The following is a 17367-nucleotide window of genomic DNA, read 5'->3' on the forward strand; positions in this document are numbered from 1 at the left end:
CACCTCAACTCACCAGGGAATTATGCAGGGGTTCTGTTAGGGGTCTTCAGCTCAGTGTTTTACAACATCATCCCAGGGTTACTTGAAACCAAACCAGCTCACTGTGCCAGCCTCCACCTGTCAGTGGATCACCAACTATCTGACTGATAGGACGCAGCAGCCGAGGCCACTAAGCTCTCAAAATGACTGTGATTATCTGTAGCCGTCACTTGGTTTTAATTTTCACCTAGTTCATTGTTTTACCACACACGCTACCTCAATATTTGCAACATGAATGCTTCAGTTGTGCAGGAGCCTCTTGTGGTGTATGGCAGGTCCATTTATTCTGGAGAGGAAGCAACCTCTGCAGATAATTTGGTGCCTAATAAAAAAACCCTGAATGATATTTTATGATTTAAAAAAAAAGTTAAATATAGTGATTCTTCTCGTCTCTATCTATACATAGCCAGTTACTTTCACAGTCAAGGCTAAGGTACTGTAAGTAAGTAAGTAAGTTCAACACACTACGCCAAACAACTTTAAACAAGGTCTAATAAGTCACTCAGACTTGACATTACAAGAACACAAACCACATAAAGCCATTAACGGGTTTTGCTATCGGTCCGTTGCGGGAATTGCCCACGTGTGAGTTCCTGTGAAGGAGAATAAGTGGGAAGAGAAGACTGAAATAAAGGTACACCACGTCAAAAAACGTGTACAACAGGTTAAACGCTTTACTACCATTATTTTTATGCATCAGGCAACTATGCATGTTGAATGAACCCCGAGTTATTACTTAATAGGGACATGTTTTGATGACGCCAGGAAGATGCACTTGGATTCATCCGTAGGGGTGTGTTTATGTGCACTGCTGGCAGGGATGTTTTTATAATGAATATAAAACATTAAATACAGACTATTATACGTATTTCTTGAGGAAATCGCTAATATGTGTTGCTCTCGTGTTATTACGAGCGAATTCGTTGATAATTAAACCAATGAAGAATAATTTCACCCCTCGCGTAAACAAGTGGGTCATTCCACCGAGAGGGGAGCGAGGTTCTCTGGATTCGCAGTGACGCGCTGGTGTTTGTGTGCTGCTCGCGGTGGCGAAACAGAGAACCGAGGGGTCCACCACACAATAGGGACAGTCGGCCAGCGGACACCGCTGAAGACAAAGGTGAGTTTCACAAAAGTGCTGTTCCGAAATAATTGTAGCACCTTTATTTTGTTGGGGACGTCCCTGTTTAACGCCGCCAAATAACGGTCACGAAGCGGGCAGAGCAGCGTTACTCGGAGGATGTGAGCTGCTAGCTTAAGTTCTTGTTAGCCTCTATTTGTTTGACCTTATGCAAATAGACACTTGGGGAACTTCAGAATGCCTCTCATCCAAATACAACTCCACCGACAATTAGGTTAGATGAATTGGTGTCGAGCAGGTAAAATACCTGTTACGAAGGTGACATTTGTATGTTAACCCAACGGGGTGAAAAGTTCCGACGAAATCCGAGTCCCCCCCACCCCCCTTCCTGTAATTGCTATCGATTTCTAATTTTCCACCAGCAACGTTGAGGGTCCACCATTATATCATGATATCTCCCCAACAGCTTCTTCACTTGAATGTCTCGGACTTGTTGCACTAGATGACAGCACACGAGGAGTTCACGGGGAAGAACGTGGTTTGGCTTTATCGACGGATTCCTTCTTAAACAAGCTCTCAAAATGATCACTAGCGCAGCATCGTTATCTGTGGCATGTCACAAGACGCGGTGTTTTTGTTTTGCAAACCTAGTCACACATACACAAGTCTTTGTTTGAATCCGTATGTCTGTGTCTTTTTTTTTTTCTCGCCTCAGTTTTTGGCAACGCTTTGTCCTCATATCTGTAACAGTGGAATGCATTTCCCCCAAATAACGTCAGTCACCTTGAATGCCCTTTTGTATGTGCATGAGAAGAACAAGTTGGATTTGGAACTCCCACTGGAATACCTCGTTTCTCAAACAATTAAAAGCATACTTACTTGTTAGCGTGCGTAATTCTCTGGCTGTAGCTCACACACTGTAAAACCAGATATTTCTCATTTCACTACGATAAACGATATTTCGTTTCATGTGCATCTCTCCTTTCTGTTTTTTGTGTGGGAATAACATGTTATGTAATTAACACAATGCAACCGATTATTAGCATTAGCTCGTGTTATGAATGTATCATAACGCAGACTGACCCACAAGTTATGTTGTGTTATGTATTAATAACGCACCTTTGCATGTGAAAAAGGACACTGGCCCTTTGTGTTTCTAACCTCCAAAAAATGTGCGAGCCCATACGCATCCCCTCCAACGTCACTAACCAAAAAAACATTTTTTGGATATGTTTATTTGAAAATGTGACCCAATTAGAAAGCAGGGCTTGGCGGTTGTAATTGGTGTTTAGCCATGTGCTCTCTTTTACTTCCCCCTGAAGCACAATGGACGAAGAGGAGCAGTTTGTGAACATCGATCTGAACGATGACAACATCTGCAGTGTCTGCAAGCTGGAGACGGAGACAGGGACCATGTCGTTCTGCCACGTCTGCTTTGAACTCAGCATTGAAGGTAAGACCACTGATCATTTACTCACTAAAATGACGTGCAAACAAAGCGATGTGTTTGCCCCTTTCACAAGCTACTGCTTCAGAGCAACCCCCTGGATGCAGTGTAGCTGCCACTGTGTGAATGCCCCTACTCTTAAAAAGCCTAAACACCCTCACTGAATATTTGTCTGATGTGTCATCCTCATTTCCAGTTTCACTGGCTGGATTCCTGTAGTCAGTCTCATGTGGATGGATCAGTACTGGTCTTTGCTGCCAAGAGTCTGCAGCGTCTCAACAAATCCTTTTTGTAAAAAAACGTTCACATTCTTTTTTTATCTCAGTTCCCATCACAGCAAATATGCTCTTGCGCCAACAGCCGTACTAAAGCCTCGGAACGTTTCCGATTTTGTGATGTCTCGTATGATGGTCCTCCAAAAATGCTTCATTCCTCCTCTGCAGGAAGAACGTATAAGATATGTGCGGGGTAATGGGCCTGCAGGACCTAAGCCCTCACTAAAATAGGCCGCTGCGACTTCTCCCGTTTGATGTGCCACTCAAACTCAAGAGCATGCGTTTGAAGCTTTTTCATCTCTTAATTAATGAGTGGCCTATTTGAAGAAGAATGGCAATTCGGAAGGGATTAGATATGCCTCTCACAGGATATTTGTCTTATAGATCCTCAAACCCTTTTTTCTGCCAGCAGTGTGCGTGTGTTTATGTCTGCACAGTTTGATGATAGTGGTCAACTTGTACGGCGATGCAATATAGCAAAAAATTTATATGCACAAAAGATTTATAGGTCTTATCTGCTGTTGTATAAAGGAATGGAGCATGAGGCTGTTGATTAGTAGCTCTGCTCTTTGTGTGCTCTGAAAGAGTCTTCAGTCTCATCCGAGCGCTGTTAAAACCATTCTTAACTTTAGTTGTGTTTGTACATTTCTTGAAAGCTCATTAATCCTAAATCAGAAGAAATATAATCTAACTGTGGTTAGAAGAACAGATCCTGGTTTATCTGGCATGCACGGTGGTTGGAGCTACTTGTCTCACGTGTATTGAGAATGAGTCAGAGTTCTAAAATTTTAGAATAATTAATAACCCACAACTGATGCTCTTTAACAGGGGAAAATACCCCGTTGCAACAGTATGTGACAGATAAACAATTTGCAACACTAATAATTGGTCATTTATAAAAATTAAAAAACAGCAGCGGGTGGTAAACAGCTGTTCAGGTTGCCGACAGTCCTTTTCGGCGTCAATGAATCAATGTTTCTTTCAATGTTTGAAAAAATACTGTGATATATCGGAGTACCGTCAGAATCTTACAAGACACCGTGATATGAATCTTTTGCCATACCGCCCAGCACTACAGTATAAACCTTAATGTCAAAAGCCTGAATGTGACACATTCTACTTGGCAACAATCAGCCTTGGTAGATGATTGCTCTGTGGAATATGAAGCAAATACAATTTCATATTCGCCCTTCATATTTTTCCTTTGCAGCCCACTATCTTCCAATCTGGACGTGTGGGTCACTGAACGCCTTTAAAGGGATCTAACGAAGATGTTTTTTCATCTGTTGACATTCAACGGGGTAGCGGTTGCTTGGCAGGTTTGCTCCATATAATGTTTCAGCCAGGGTAAGAACCAAAGTCCGCTTTTGGGGCATTTACGTGGGAGTCTCTTCTCTTTTGTAATCGTGTGGACAAAACTGGGGCACCGCGGATGCTGGTTGTGGCAAACACGACTTCTGGGGGTTCTGATTTAGCCTGTGTGCGTCTATGAGCTTGCCAACCTGCGTGCGGCTGCTTTAGACACGGCCCAGCCGTGTGCTCATGCAGAGTTAATCGCCACACTTGTCATTCATCCTGTGCCGTCCTTGGTTAAAGGAGAAGAGAAACAAAGGTCCGCACACGCAGACGCGCCGTTCCAAACCGTATCGTGCCATCTCAAGGGTGAATTGATACTTATGAATATTCATTGCCATCTTGCTATAAAGTGTATTTGAATATTTAGTAGAAGCACTAGAAGCAGAATTGCTTTTTGTTGTAGTTGAATCTTTTATCTATCTATCTCTCCATCTATCTACAACACCACAACTCATTGATTTGCTACAGAAAGCAGTGTTTTTTGGACAGATGTCATTTAAACCCCACATTCCCGAATGTTTCTGTGTGACATGGAAGGTAATCCCGTGATTTACTATAGCTCCATGAGTAAGTTCAATAAATCGGAACAGTGGTAGTGGAAACGACTTGTTTTTAGAACCTTAGTACGGGATGACATCATCTCTTACGACAGTAACAGCTTTCGTGGGTCGTCTAGTACTCGACTGTGTAGCGTTCTCACAGCACAGAGCAGGCCCATTAGGAGTTAACTGCTCGCACTCAGGTATTCATTTCCACCCTGAGATCTGCTCGCAGGCTCGCACGACACGGCGGTTGTTCAGACTTGTCTGGCGCACACATAAGTCACAGTTGAAGTTCGACAGCTCTGCTCATGAACTTTAACCTAAAGAAGGATGCCCGTCCAGGAAGTGCAGCCTTTGTTGTAGCTCCGAGTGGTTGTTTCCTAGGGAAACTGCTTTGGCCTGTGTGTGCGCGCCAATTCCATCAATTAAAGAGTAGAATCTGTGTCTATGTAGGTATTGCTCAACCTCTGCCTAACTGGGCTTTATTTTGTTTCTGCTTGCTGCACCATCTGAGCTCTGTGCCACATATAACTAGAACAGCCCAGAGCATCAACACTGTGCGGCAGCTTCAACCCATCTGCTGTCATTGGGAATCAGGGAAATTATGTTGCTTTTTCAACCTGAGGGCATTTGTGTATTTCGGAGACACCAGCCCCCATGATGCATGTGATACCAAAGATGATATGATAGTGGGTCTGTTGGCTACCCAGGAAAGCCAAACCTCCCTCTAGCCAAAGCGTTATAGCTTAGAAATGAGCTACATAACGATGCAATGTATTCTTTTCTTTTTGATCATTGATTGCCAGATTGCCAGGTCATTCAAATGGGCCATGTTTACATTCAAAACGCCGTTAACGAAGCCAAACATTAGCCACTACACGTTGGTTTTAGCTTTCCTCATATACCAAAAATGGCCAAATTTGGTATCATTAACAATCATATTCGTCAGGCTCTGTTGTTTGGATGTGACTTTTTCGTACTCCGTGGGTGTGACGAGTGCTGCTGTGTGAACACCTGAGGGATCAGTCCTCCTCCCTCACAGTCGTCTGCTCTCCTCAGGCTTCTCGCCAGATAAGATGTCTGCCGACCTGCAAGGTTCAGCCAAAGACCAGCACAGTTATCCCCCCATCTGCTTGCATAACGCACACATCTCTTTTTGCCGACGCCTGGCAGCATGACTTCCAGCTGTGTTCAGAGTGAGTAACGAAACATCAAATTCCAACAGGGAGAGGTTGGAATAATGCAGTCGGTGCTGATTCTGGTTGCTGCCCGCTCCATAGAGGCTATTGTTGCTCCTCCAAACAGCCTGTTCACTGTGTGTGAACTCTTCACCTTGGGACATAGAAAGGTCTAATTATGTTCCTGCTTGTTGTGGCTGTATGTTTGAACACAGTCGGGGTCCAGACATGTGCTGAAGCCGCTCTACGCCACGGCGGTCCGAGCCCAAGTGTTAACTGGCTGCTGTTTGTTTGAATAAATTGCCCCATTTTCCAAAGTTGATTTGCTTTCACCAACCCAGTGAACTGTGAAATAATAGCCTCCTTTACCACAGGCTGTGAATCTAAACTAACTTGCATAGAATGTGACCACAATTTCTTCACAAGCATACAGTTTACGCTCTACAGTGATCCCTCGCCACTTCGCGGTTCACTTATCGCGGATTCGCTATTTCGCGGATTTTCATATTGCATTTTTTTTTTTTTTTGGTGCATTGTGCTCTGCATTCTGATTCGCTAAAAACTCACTCCCGAGCCGTTCATTACAGTTCTCCAACGTAATCGATGGTGGCATGTCGGTGTACAAGGATCTTTTTGCAAAGAAGAAAAAAGAGCGACAACAGCTGCCTATCACTATGTTCTTCTCCCGAACAAACACACCTGCACCGCGGGCTTCAGAAGAAGAGAACACTGCAGAGCGCAGTCAGGATGCAGCGGCCCAGTCTGAAGAGCAGTGAAACGGCCTACACGCGAGTCACTGTATTTGTATACATGTAATAGTTGCTAATTGTAAAAAAAAAAAAAATTTCTATTTCGCGGATTTCACTTATCGCGGGTCATTTTCGGAACGTAACCCCCGCGATAAACGAGGGATTACTGTACTCAGTAAGGAACAATAGTCAGTGACTGTACACAGCATCATAATGTGGCTTTACTGCAACACAAGTTCTTAATGCTCATGTTTTTTTTCAAGGTTAGACATATCATTTTGTTCGAATAGAGACTGTTTAATTTAATGAACAATTGGTTTTGATGTTTTACTTCCATCCCCAAATAGGATTGCCCTTTAGGAGTATTAACAGGATTTATTATCTATAAACGTGATTATAATAATAATCACGTTTATAGATCAGTCAGATTATTTATTTTCCCAATTTTTAATAATATGGTAATATTCTATTCTGATAAAAGAGTCAATGTGAATGAGCACATAGAAAGAACTACGTAACGACTTGTAGGACATATTTAATCAACACACAATCATTTCCACACATTGTGTACTAATGTTTAAGGATTCGCCAAACCAATCATTTAAAATATGTTTGATAATTATGGACTATCAATGTCTCTGCTGTGATAAGTATACAACTTGACCTAAGGAGTTATAAACGTCAAACTGTCTTCAGTGACAGTTTGGTTACTGTCACTGAAGACTTTTAGTTTTGTACTCATTGTGCATTGTGCTGTTGTCTGTGGGGTTTGGATTCAGCGCTTGTGACGTTCGAGGGTCAGACGTCCTTGCTCAACGCACGACGATCAAAAACCAGAGGTCTGCAGAGGGTTGCTCCGGGCCGTGCAACATGTGTACTTCTGTTCGATGCACTAGAATTTAACAGCGAGCAGAATCGGTAGTGAACGCAATTACAGGCATTCGGACTCCAGGCAGAGATCGCTTTCCGTGACGGCAACCACAAGACAAAGTATTTTTTTTTGTCATTTTCTAAGTGGAAAATAGTCAAATAGTCAAAGGCAAACCCGGTTAATGCGCTGACTTTTGTAAGCATAGTTTTAACATGGTTTCCACTTCTTGCTTTAAGTAACCTGGACCACTCGCTGATTTGATCTGATCTGATTTTAGCGGCGTTCCTCTTCATAAGCACATATTTCTATTTGATATCAGTTGTTTCAATGACATCATTCCATTAACTCCTTCCTTACAAAAAGGGCAGGAAAAAAACGCTCCAATGGTCGTCAGCGTTGTAGTGCTTAATGTCTCCAACTGCCACAGCGAAACAATATTGCTTCACCTCGCGTGTGTGTCCATGAAAGACAGTGGTGCTAAGCTGCTTAGCTCGGGTGAGGTCTTTGGCTGATGGTGCACCGGCCTGGTTGTGAGCCAATGATTTTCCTGCTTGGAAACTGGTGGTCAGTGTGTTTTTGTTGGAGTCCTGAGACTGATTGGATTACAACACGGCTGTTTGATATGCAGAAGGCCCACGCAGCTATTAGCAAAGCATCTGGGGATGGGTCTCATCATCTCTTAACCGGGTGCTGTATGTATGCACTCTATCATGAAGGTCTGTCTTTTCTGGCGCTCGGGCCACAACGCAGTTATGCAGAAGCTAAGAATAGGCAGTTGTGTAATGGTCTCGGACCTTCCTTTCTCCTGAGGCATATACCATATGCTGACTATGCCCCATTAGTTGTGGACTGTTTGTTTTGATCCGGCAAGCATACAGAGATCTCAGCCACCATGGGAGTCAGGACAGATATATCAAGACAATTGCCCTTCTAACAAATTGGTGCTTAAAACACATTTTTCTTTCTTTCAACAATCATTTAAAAAAAATTCAGTCAACATCATGGTCTTCATGCAACTTTTTCAGCTTCAGTCTCTTTAAGTAATGCTAGTGTTACGGTTTACGTGAACTGTGAATGGTCGTGGGTCTGCTATTCAGGAAATCTGAGACTGCAATAAAGAAATTAATTTAAATGTAGACAGCGTCCATGACGTACAACCTGTAACTGACATGTCTTGCGCAAAATAGGAAATATTGTGTAAGCCATCTCAGCTGCAAGTTGTCAGTTAGAACCCTGCCGCATATGTTCGTTATAAGCCTCTGTTGACGGAAACCAAAACCCCTTACTCGTGTGTGTATGTGTGATTTTAATCAAGGCCCTTTCACCGTGGCCGTACGGTATTAGCGATGTCCTGTGGTTTCATGTGTGAGGGAAAGCAAACTGAGCTGTTAAATCTTTATGCACTAACGGGGACTAATCTTGTCACCTCCAGCTCCGGTGCGTTCTCTCCGTCTGCTGAGAAAAGCCGGCTGTGAGAAGAAGGCCGTCACACAAACACTGAACGCAGTTGCTTTAGCCTCGTCAGCCACCTCTTGCACTCTTTCACCATCAACTTCTCTTTGTTTCTCAAAGGGGCCCCTCCGTTGTGTTTGTTGCCGTACCATTTGAATGCATTTCTCCTATTGACCCCTTGCTTTATGTCCTTGTGAATGCAGGTGTTTTCTCTGCAACCTTATTGCACTCAAAGTCCCTGCGCGGCCACAGAGACTGCTTCGAGAAATGCCACCTCATAGCCAACCAGAAGCTGTCCCGCTCCAAGGTCTCCAGGAGTGCCTACGAGGGCATGAAGCTGGCCTTCAACCAGAAGCTGAACCGCATCATCCAGTACGCCCAGAACAAAGACTCCGTCTCCTCCAACGGCCCCAGCAGACGAGGGGCCAAGCTCCTCTGTTACAACCAGCAGAGCGACCGCAAGCTGCTGCCCCAGTCGGACCCACAAGTGCCCCGCTACACGCCGTGCTGGGACGCGGGCAAAGCCGCGGGGCTGCCCGACTACACCATGAGGATGTTGGAGTGCCGCACCGTGGAGGAGCTGGGGCTGCTGCAGGAGTCGCATGGCAGCGTTTGGAACGGCCCGCACACTCGGAACCAATCGTCAGGAGGGGGACAAGCAGTGCACCGACACCAGGCCGGCCGCAGAGATGAGCGTGAGCACGTTTAAACTCTGACTGTGTTTTTTATCAGCGTGTCCTTGAGCAGTGGCATGTTTGACTGTTTGGTTTTGTCCTAACGAGGCGCTGCATTCGCTGCCCGTCTTCACTTCCTGTTCAATTTCTTCTTCTTTTTTCTTGGCGAGCAGACAAAGCAGTAACACGGCAACGGAGAATACTTTCCCCTCATTCCCCTCTCTGTTGTATTCCCTCCAGAGAATTAATTCAGCCTTAACCCGTCAGTATGTCCTTGTCTATCTACGTGCCTAAAGCCGCGAATGACTACAGCGCGCAGGAATGTGAGCGAGCCTTCTTAAGTGATCGTCCCTTATTAACATTCTTTAAAATGACAGGGTACACATGTTTATCTGCGTGTCTATCTCTCTCTACGTTATCTCGTCGACGCGCTCTAATCTGGACAGGAAACTAATGAAACTTCTTTTGAATCTTGACACATTTTCTTAGTGGAAAATTCCATTATTTATGTCACACAAAACCATTGATGGCACGTAATACACAAAGATCAGTCTGTGTTTGTTCTCATTTAATGTTATCAACACACATGTTAGCATCATTTTCTTTTCTCTTTAAATGCACATGTGGCACCTTTTCACTTCACTGATACAATTGATTATTTAAATCAGTCAATAAACATCTGGACCTTTTTAGTGCTTTGTATGTGTTTTGGAAAGACTTCTGCAAATGTACAAAACATTGGCCCCTTTTAAAATATACGTGTTCCTTGTCGTTTGAGACTAAATGACATTCTGTGCTTACACATGTTAACCTCCGATAAAGTCATCACTAAACAACTTCAAACTATGACACAGATGTGTCTGCTCCTCTCCTCAAAGGTTTCCTCTCCCGCTCCCTCATCAAACATATCTGTTTCTTTGCTTTTAGTGACTAAAATGAGTGTGGACGAACTCCATCAGCTGAACACTGAGCTGCTGATGCAGATTCAAAGTAAGTGTTATTTCTTGTTTTTCTTCTGTGTTAAGTGGGGGAAAGCCGCCAAGTTAACACAACCTCTTGGCCATATAAGATTGTCGGGGCCCTACGAAGAAAAAAGGTGTTTAATCTCGCAGCCTTCGCAGAGATGGAGCATGGGGCTTATAAAACTGGAAGGCTTCTCTACTCAACACATCATGTCCTGCTATGTGACCACTAGTGTAGAATTGGTCACTGTGCTCGTACACACCCCTCCTCTCCTTTCACTCCATCCTTCATCCCTTATGGTGCGTTTACACCAAAAGGGAAGCAAATTTTCTCAACGCTTACTTTCCCAACTAGCTGCAGTTAATTCGCCTTTATTTGCGCCCGTTGGAACGCAAACGCTTTGCTTTTGGTGTGAACGTACCATTCGATCTACTGAGCTACGCACAGCAACAGCTAAGCTACACACATCCAGAGTGTGCTAATGTTCCCATTACAGGGTAATGTAGCACAGTCGTTGTAGAGCAACTCTCATTCAAGTAAACATTCTTGTAGTTACACTGGCATCCTGACGAGTCTGTTTTTGTAAAGCTGTGTTTTCCAGTCTTTGCTCTCTACCCCTTCGGTCATCACTGATATTGGATTTCTTTATCTCACTCGTTAAGCCTAGTTTATGCTTCTGCGTTTTCAGAGCGACGCAGATGCAAGACCCCCTTGCGTGCCTTTTCACACCTCCTTGCGTCCTTGCGTGTGTCGAGCCATTTTTCTAGGCGTCGCTTTCGACGCAAGCAACGCAAGCCTCCCGCAGCGCACCAGCCTGCGATTGGTCCGCTAACTACGTCCTTTACGGAGTCTCACATTTCCGCTTTCACAGCCCGATACCGCCATTATTAAAACGAAGAATGTTTACGAGAGAACGGATCAGATTGAAGAACTTTTGTTGGAAGAAATGCGTAAATATGACCACTCATACAAGCCGTCATTGGCGGGTTGTATAAGCGGGTTGAATTCATGGAGGGAGATCGCCGCAAACGTCGGTTTGCCGGTCGAGAGGTGCACAAAGTTGTGGACGAAAATCTGGAACAAATGTGTCCGCGATGAAAAGCAGCAGTGTCGATGCACGGGGCAAAAAGTCTATGATAAATAAACAAACAAACCAACCACTTCCACACACAAAGACGTGACTCTCTAGGTCGTCTTCAACAGAAACACGTTACTCCACCTGTTGTTCAGGCGGTGAATTGCTCTGCAACACACGCAAGACTTCTAGAACCATGAATTGAAACGAGTGCGTCGACGCAACGACGCAGACGCAGAAGCATGCGCCAGCCTTTAGCCTTGTGTGTGAATGAAGCCATTGACTCTCTCTCTCTCTCTCTCTCTCTCTCTCTCTCTCTCTCTCTCTCTCTCTCCCTCTCTCTGAGAGGGTGCGTGCAGGTGGTGAGCTGAGAGCGTTAGCGTGTTTCATGTCGGTTTTTTTCGCAAATAATTGACAGCTAAAGTCAACGTTGTGTACGCGTTGTGGGAATGTGCAATTTGAATGTATCTGCAGCGTTTCGGAGTTTGCAGGACGGCGTTCTGCACGCCGCCATGGATTTCGGCAGGCTGACGCGGAAGCACGGCGTGAGGATCGCGCTGAGCCCCTCGTACTCGGTGGAGGACTGCAGCCTGGCCGTGGGGAAGCTGGTGGGCCACCGCAGCGTGAAGTCCGCAGCGCGCATGAACAACGCGGTGGTCATCTTCCTCGACAGCGTGGAAAAAGCGGACGCGGTGGTGGTCAGCGGGATCGCGGTGCACGGCGCGCTCGTGCCCGTTCTGCCTCTCTCCACGCCGGCGGTGAGAGTGACGGTGTCGAACGTCCCCCCGTTCATCGGGGACGAGGCTCTGGTCAAGGAGCTGTCAAAGCACGGGAAGGTGGTGTCTCCCGTAAAGAAGGTCTCTTCGGGGTGCAAGTCCCCGCTGCTGAGACACGTGGTGTCACACAAAAGGCAACTCCTCATGGTCCTCAACAACAGGACCAAGGAGCTCAACCTGATGTTTGGAGTCGAAGTGGAGGACTTTGTGTATGTGGTGTTTGCCACTTCTGACAATATGAACTGCTTCAGGTGTGGCAGAAAAGGACATCTCGCCAGGACATGTCCGGGAAAGGACTCTGCAGAGGGTGCAGGAGAACGAGGTGTGGAGGATCGGGACAGTCAGGGAAGACAGGAGAAGACAGGTGGGGTACAACAGGAGGGAAAGGAGGCACAGGAAGAGACAGGTGGGGTCAAGCAGGCGGCTGAGAACGGACAGCAGGGGACTGGTGGGGTCCAGCAGGGTGGGGAAGCGAGTGATGGGGGCCAGGAAGGGACAAGTGGAGGACAACAGGTAGGGCGAATGTGTGGGGAGGGGCCAAGGGAAGTTCAGCGGGAGAGTGAGGTGTGTGAGAGGGGAGAAGATGGAGGGTGTGGTGGAGTCCAGCCGGCCTGCCAGGGGGGCGACAGAGTGACTGAGGGGCTGATTGAGGCCCAACAGGTGGGCCAGGTGAGTGTGGGGGTGAATGAAGAGACAGGTGGTGTCAGACGGCTCAGCCAAGAGAGAAGGGAAGGTGTGAGTGGGGTTCAACAAGTGGTTCTGGGGGGTGAAGAAGGGCAGGAGAAGCTGGAAAAAAGTCAAGAGACACGTGCTGAGGAAATGCGGTCTGAAAGCAGCGCCGAGGACATGGAGGGGGAGGAGGAGGAACGTAAAGCCCCCCTGAAGAGAAGGAAGACGAGGAGCAGCGGAGGAGCCTCTCGAGCCAAGAAAGGGTCAGAAAACAGAAGGAGCACAAGAGGGAAAGCGGGTGAACCCGGGTCCTCTGCTGACTGGGATTCCACTGACAGCGCCTCTTCTGGTGGGACGGTGACCAGCAGGTACGGGGTGGGGAGAGTGAAGCTCTTCCTGAAGGTAACAAAGAACATGAAGGGGGTGGACATGGAGGAGTATTTCTCTGAGCTAGAGAAGTTCTCTCGCACTGCTCGGAACGGTGTGAGCAAAAAGGGTAGTGGGAGATACACCCAGCAGGAAGTCTTCCGGATGAGGAAGATCATCCTGAAGATAAACAGGGGAAGCGAAGGTGCTTCTGTGGACTGAGTGCGGCGTCCATCCGGTGGAGGAGGATCCTGGCCGGCTGACGCAAGAGGAGATGCTGGTGGGGAATGACTGAGGAGTGGAGCCAGCAGCCAAATCGACGGGCAGCTCAAGCTTTTGAATCTTTCAGCGTTGTCGTGTATGTGACATGTTTGTGCGTTTTAAAGAAAATAAAGGTTTTTCAAAAAATCAAAAAAAAAATCTCTCTCTCTCTCTCTCTCTCTCTCTCTCTCTCTCTCTCTCTCTCTCTCTCTCTCGACAGAGGTCTTTGAGGAGCTCACTTTGGCCGTGCAGGAAAAGGACTCGTTGGCGTCAGAGCTCCACGTGCGTCATGTCGCCATCGAGCAGCTCTTCAAGAACTGTGCCAAGCTGCCCTGGCTCCACATCAGCAGGGCCGGGGTCAAGGCCAGCAGCAGTGTCACGGGCCCCGTGGAGTGAGGTGCTTGTGTGTCCCTTGCTGGGAGGAAACTGATAAACGCTTCAAAATCCGGGCTGCAGTGGGGCGCATTAAAGGGCCTTTGTGTACAGTGAGTGGCGTGCTAGGACGACTTTGTGACCCCGCGTCGTCAGACCTGCTTTGGAGCGGCATTTAAGGACCGTCTTCGCTCTCGCCGTTGCAGTGAGGATGCAAGAATTAGTGGTGGCCTGATCTGGCATATGACCTGAATTCACCCCAGCTCATGTAGCCAGGATGCATGTTAATACCAGGTACAACGGAGAAACGGGGGCTCCACAGCGAGGACATCTTTTGAGATACCGACCCGGGGAAAACACAAACATTTTATCTGCATCATTTTACAGAAATGATTGCTGTTGGTTTTATTCAACTTTTTTTTGTTTGCTGTAAAACATTTCAGTTTTTCATTGTTTGGATATGGATATTAAAATACTGCTTAATACTCCTTTACATGTTACCTAATGGTTCTCTGTAGATCAGATGAACGATGCTCGTCATATTCACATCAACAGGCGCTGCCAGGAGAGTCCGATCACTCTTCTAATGTCAAGCGTGAACAACTGTTTTATAGCCAATGCAATGGCTTGAAACAGGAGTTTTCAAGTGGCCTTCAAACTGCTCTGTCTTGACGTGGTGGTTTATGGAAAGTGGTGATCAGATAGATTTAACCGAAATTCTAAAGTATTGAAGAAAAGGATCAAGTCTAATCCGGAGAACAGTACAGCAGAGTGCAGGACACCACCCAAGAGTCCTCTAAAGCATAATTTCAACAAATACATCCCAAGTATGAAAGTTAACAGGGCTGTATTATCTTTTCATATTTGACTTATTTTGAGTTCATTACTTACCACTTTGTAACTGCTTGTTGGTAAGCAGTAGTTACTATGTATTTAGTTTCTAATTCAGCCTTTGGTTTTATAGTAACTAATATTGCTTGTGAGATTTACTTGATTTTGAGCACAGAGCTGTCTCACTATTAAGCACAAGGCGTACGTAGGTGTGGCTATACACTGAACCAGGGCTCTCGGAAGAGGGGTTTACTTATTTCAAAAGAAACCAAAGTATGTTTTTGTTCCATTTTAAAAGTGAACTGCACCGACGCAATGTCCATTAGCAGAGGAAGATACAATACCAAACCGATTTTAAGTGTGTGGGGCTTAGTGACTTACCAGACTATGAATTATTGACCCCCACACACACATATATATATATATATGTATATTTTTTTTCTCTACCGCTGTCTGTGTAGAGAGGATTTGTTCTTGTCGCACATGGCGTATTTGTCCTAATTACGTGTATTGATCTAATCTCATTTGAAGCTTTAACTGTTACCCTTTCACCTGTGTGAGAGCCAAGTCGATGTCACAGCAATACACAGAGGTCCCTAATGTTTGAACAGAAGGGGACGATGTCGGCCACGGTATTAACGGTCACTGTGTTAAAGACCACAGTTTTGGTTAATTTAGTATTCAGGAGCCCTATGCAAGAAGGATTCCAATAAATCTGATTCCTTAAATAGCAAATATCTATGAGAATATGGCTGATCTGATTCTTCCTCAGAAGAGGTCTCGTAACCACTAGAGTGTAATAGGCCGGGGAAAGAGGTTTTATTCAGATGGATGTTTAGAATAAATCAACCTCGTCACCATCTCTTTTGCTCTCTCTTTGTAAGAGAATGAATGTATTCGACCCATTTTCAGGGTTTCAAGTTTTTCCTCCATTTTTAAACATTTTCTTTGTACAACTGTATTCGGTGTGCTTGAGTGTAGTCCATCTTCATCCATTCAATCTTCAGTTATAAGTTGTTGTTTTTTTATTTTATGAATGCGGTGTCTTTTGGTACGCTGCAGAAACATGCCCGGGCCTGTGCATCAGTAGAACATTGAAAATGGATCCGCTTGTGTCATCATCTTCGACTGGAGACTGTCGACTGTCAGAATACCTGTCGCCACTCCTTCCTTTGGACCTGACTCTTTGTTAATGTGTTTTCTAATGTTGAACAAGGCTGCATTTGTGTTGTGTGATGATTCTATTTATTGTGTGTGCGTTCATGGACCTTACACATGCTGTGTGATTTGTGCTTAGGTGGCCGTTTGTATTTTCTTGCAAAACATTTCAATAAAACTATTTTTTCTAGACAATGCAAAATGCTTTAAGACACTAGATTGCCACCTCTCAAAAAGGAACCATACATACATAGAACATTAACCGCTTGTCAGGCTTTTATAACTGTTTATGACAGTGTTGACCTTCACTGTCTCATCACATGCAAACATTCCTATACTTTAGAACTGCACATTTCACTGTAATATTTTGTTGTAATGCACAGAGCTGTACAGCTCTTTCACTTTTGAAAGATGCTTTTCTTTTATATTTTTCTATGTACATATTTATTTAAAAAAACCCATGATGACTCTTCGTGATGTCTCTCATGATGTCACAGCTAGCAACATCACATTACATTACATTACAGGTCATTTAGCAGACGCTTTTATCCAAAGCGACTTACATTACACTTTAAACCCATGGCTTTTTTTTCACATTTTTGCCCGGGGAGCAATTAGGGGTTAGGTGTCTTGCTCAGGGACACTTCGACATGGAACATGGGGCAGATCAAACCACCAACCTTGTGCTTCCCAGCACACCTTCTCTCACCCCTGCGCCACGACGACCCCATCACCTATATGATGTCACTATGATGTCACTGGATGTCACAGTGATATCACTGGATGTCACAGTTAGCAACATCACCTTCATGATGTCACTGGATGTCACTATGCCACGATGATGGGCCTAGCACAAAGCCCTGTGGGGCTATCAGAACTAACTGAGCTCCGTTTGTGAGGAAGTTCAAAATCCAGTGTTGTGGTCAAGCCCAGAGTGCTAATTACATGATGAGATTGAACTAAGATTTTGTAATGTTTCTTTAGCTTTTTAAGCCTCATCGACCTCTACTTCATTCACAGTTTGTGAAGAAACGTCTGGACTCATGACAGTGATATTTTTTCTTTTTCATTATTTTAAACGATGATTCTTATTGAGCCCGTTAGTATTTACTGTTCTAATATTTGTTGATGCAGTCGATGACAGAAAGTAAACTTGGACCAAAAAATAATGACAATAGAAAGGACTCTAGGTTACTACAACGACAAGTGAATGATGCTGTGTAGATGAACAA

General features: G+C 45.1%; 1 protein-coding gene across 3 annotated transcripts; it reads left to right on the forward strand.

Annotated features, from left to right (window-relative positions):
- The first annotated feature begins 1006 nt into the window (after positions 1-1006).
- On the forward strand, positions 1007-16337 carry c7h21orf91 (chromosome 7 C21orf91 homolog). 3 transcript variants are annotated; one of them, XM_078106527.1, is made up of 6 exons: positions 1057-1159; positions 2443-2573; positions 5800-5936; positions 9194-9685; positions 10592-10654; positions 13995-16337. In XM_078106527.1, exons 3-6 carry the CDS (start codon positions 5915-5917, stop codon positions 14168-14170), a joined length of 753 nt encoding a protein of 250 aa, XP_077962653.1. In that variant the 5' UTR covers positions 1057-1159; positions 2443-2573; positions 5800-5914; the 3' UTR covers positions 14171-16337. The 3 variants fall into 3 exon arrangements, with proteins under 3 accessions (XP_040038265.2, XP_077962652.1, XP_077962653.1); XM_040182331.2 differs by lacking the exon at positions 5800-5936 and having other exon boundaries at positions 1007-1159; XM_078106526.1 differs by lacking the exon at positions 5800-5936 and having other exon boundaries at positions 1024-1159; positions 1587-2573.
- The last annotated feature ends 1030 nt before the right edge of the window (positions 16338-17367 follow it).

The sequence above is a fragment of the Gasterosteus aculeatus genome, chromosome 7, assembly GCF_964276395.1.
Source record: "Gasterosteus aculeatus chromosome 7, fGasAcu3.hap1.1, whole genome shotgun sequence".
NCBI lineage: Eukaryota > Metazoa > Chordata > Actinopteri > Perciformes > Gasterosteidae > Gasterosteus > Gasterosteus aculeatus.

Excerpts from the sequence above, each read along its gene's own strand:
- c7h21orf91 (XM_040182331.2), top strand. The coding sequence starts at position 2,447 with ATGGACGAAGAGGAGCAGTTTGTGAACATCGATCTGAACGATGACAAC. Across the intron at positions 2,574-9,193 it reads CTTTGAACTCAGCATTGAAG|GTGTTTTCTCTGCAACCTTA; the intron begins GTAAGACCACTG and ends TTGTGAATGCAG. Across the intron at positions 10,655-13,994 it reads GCTGCTGATGCAGATTCAAA|AGGTCTTTGAGGAGCTCACT; the intron begins GTAAGTGTTATT and ends CTCTCTCGACAG.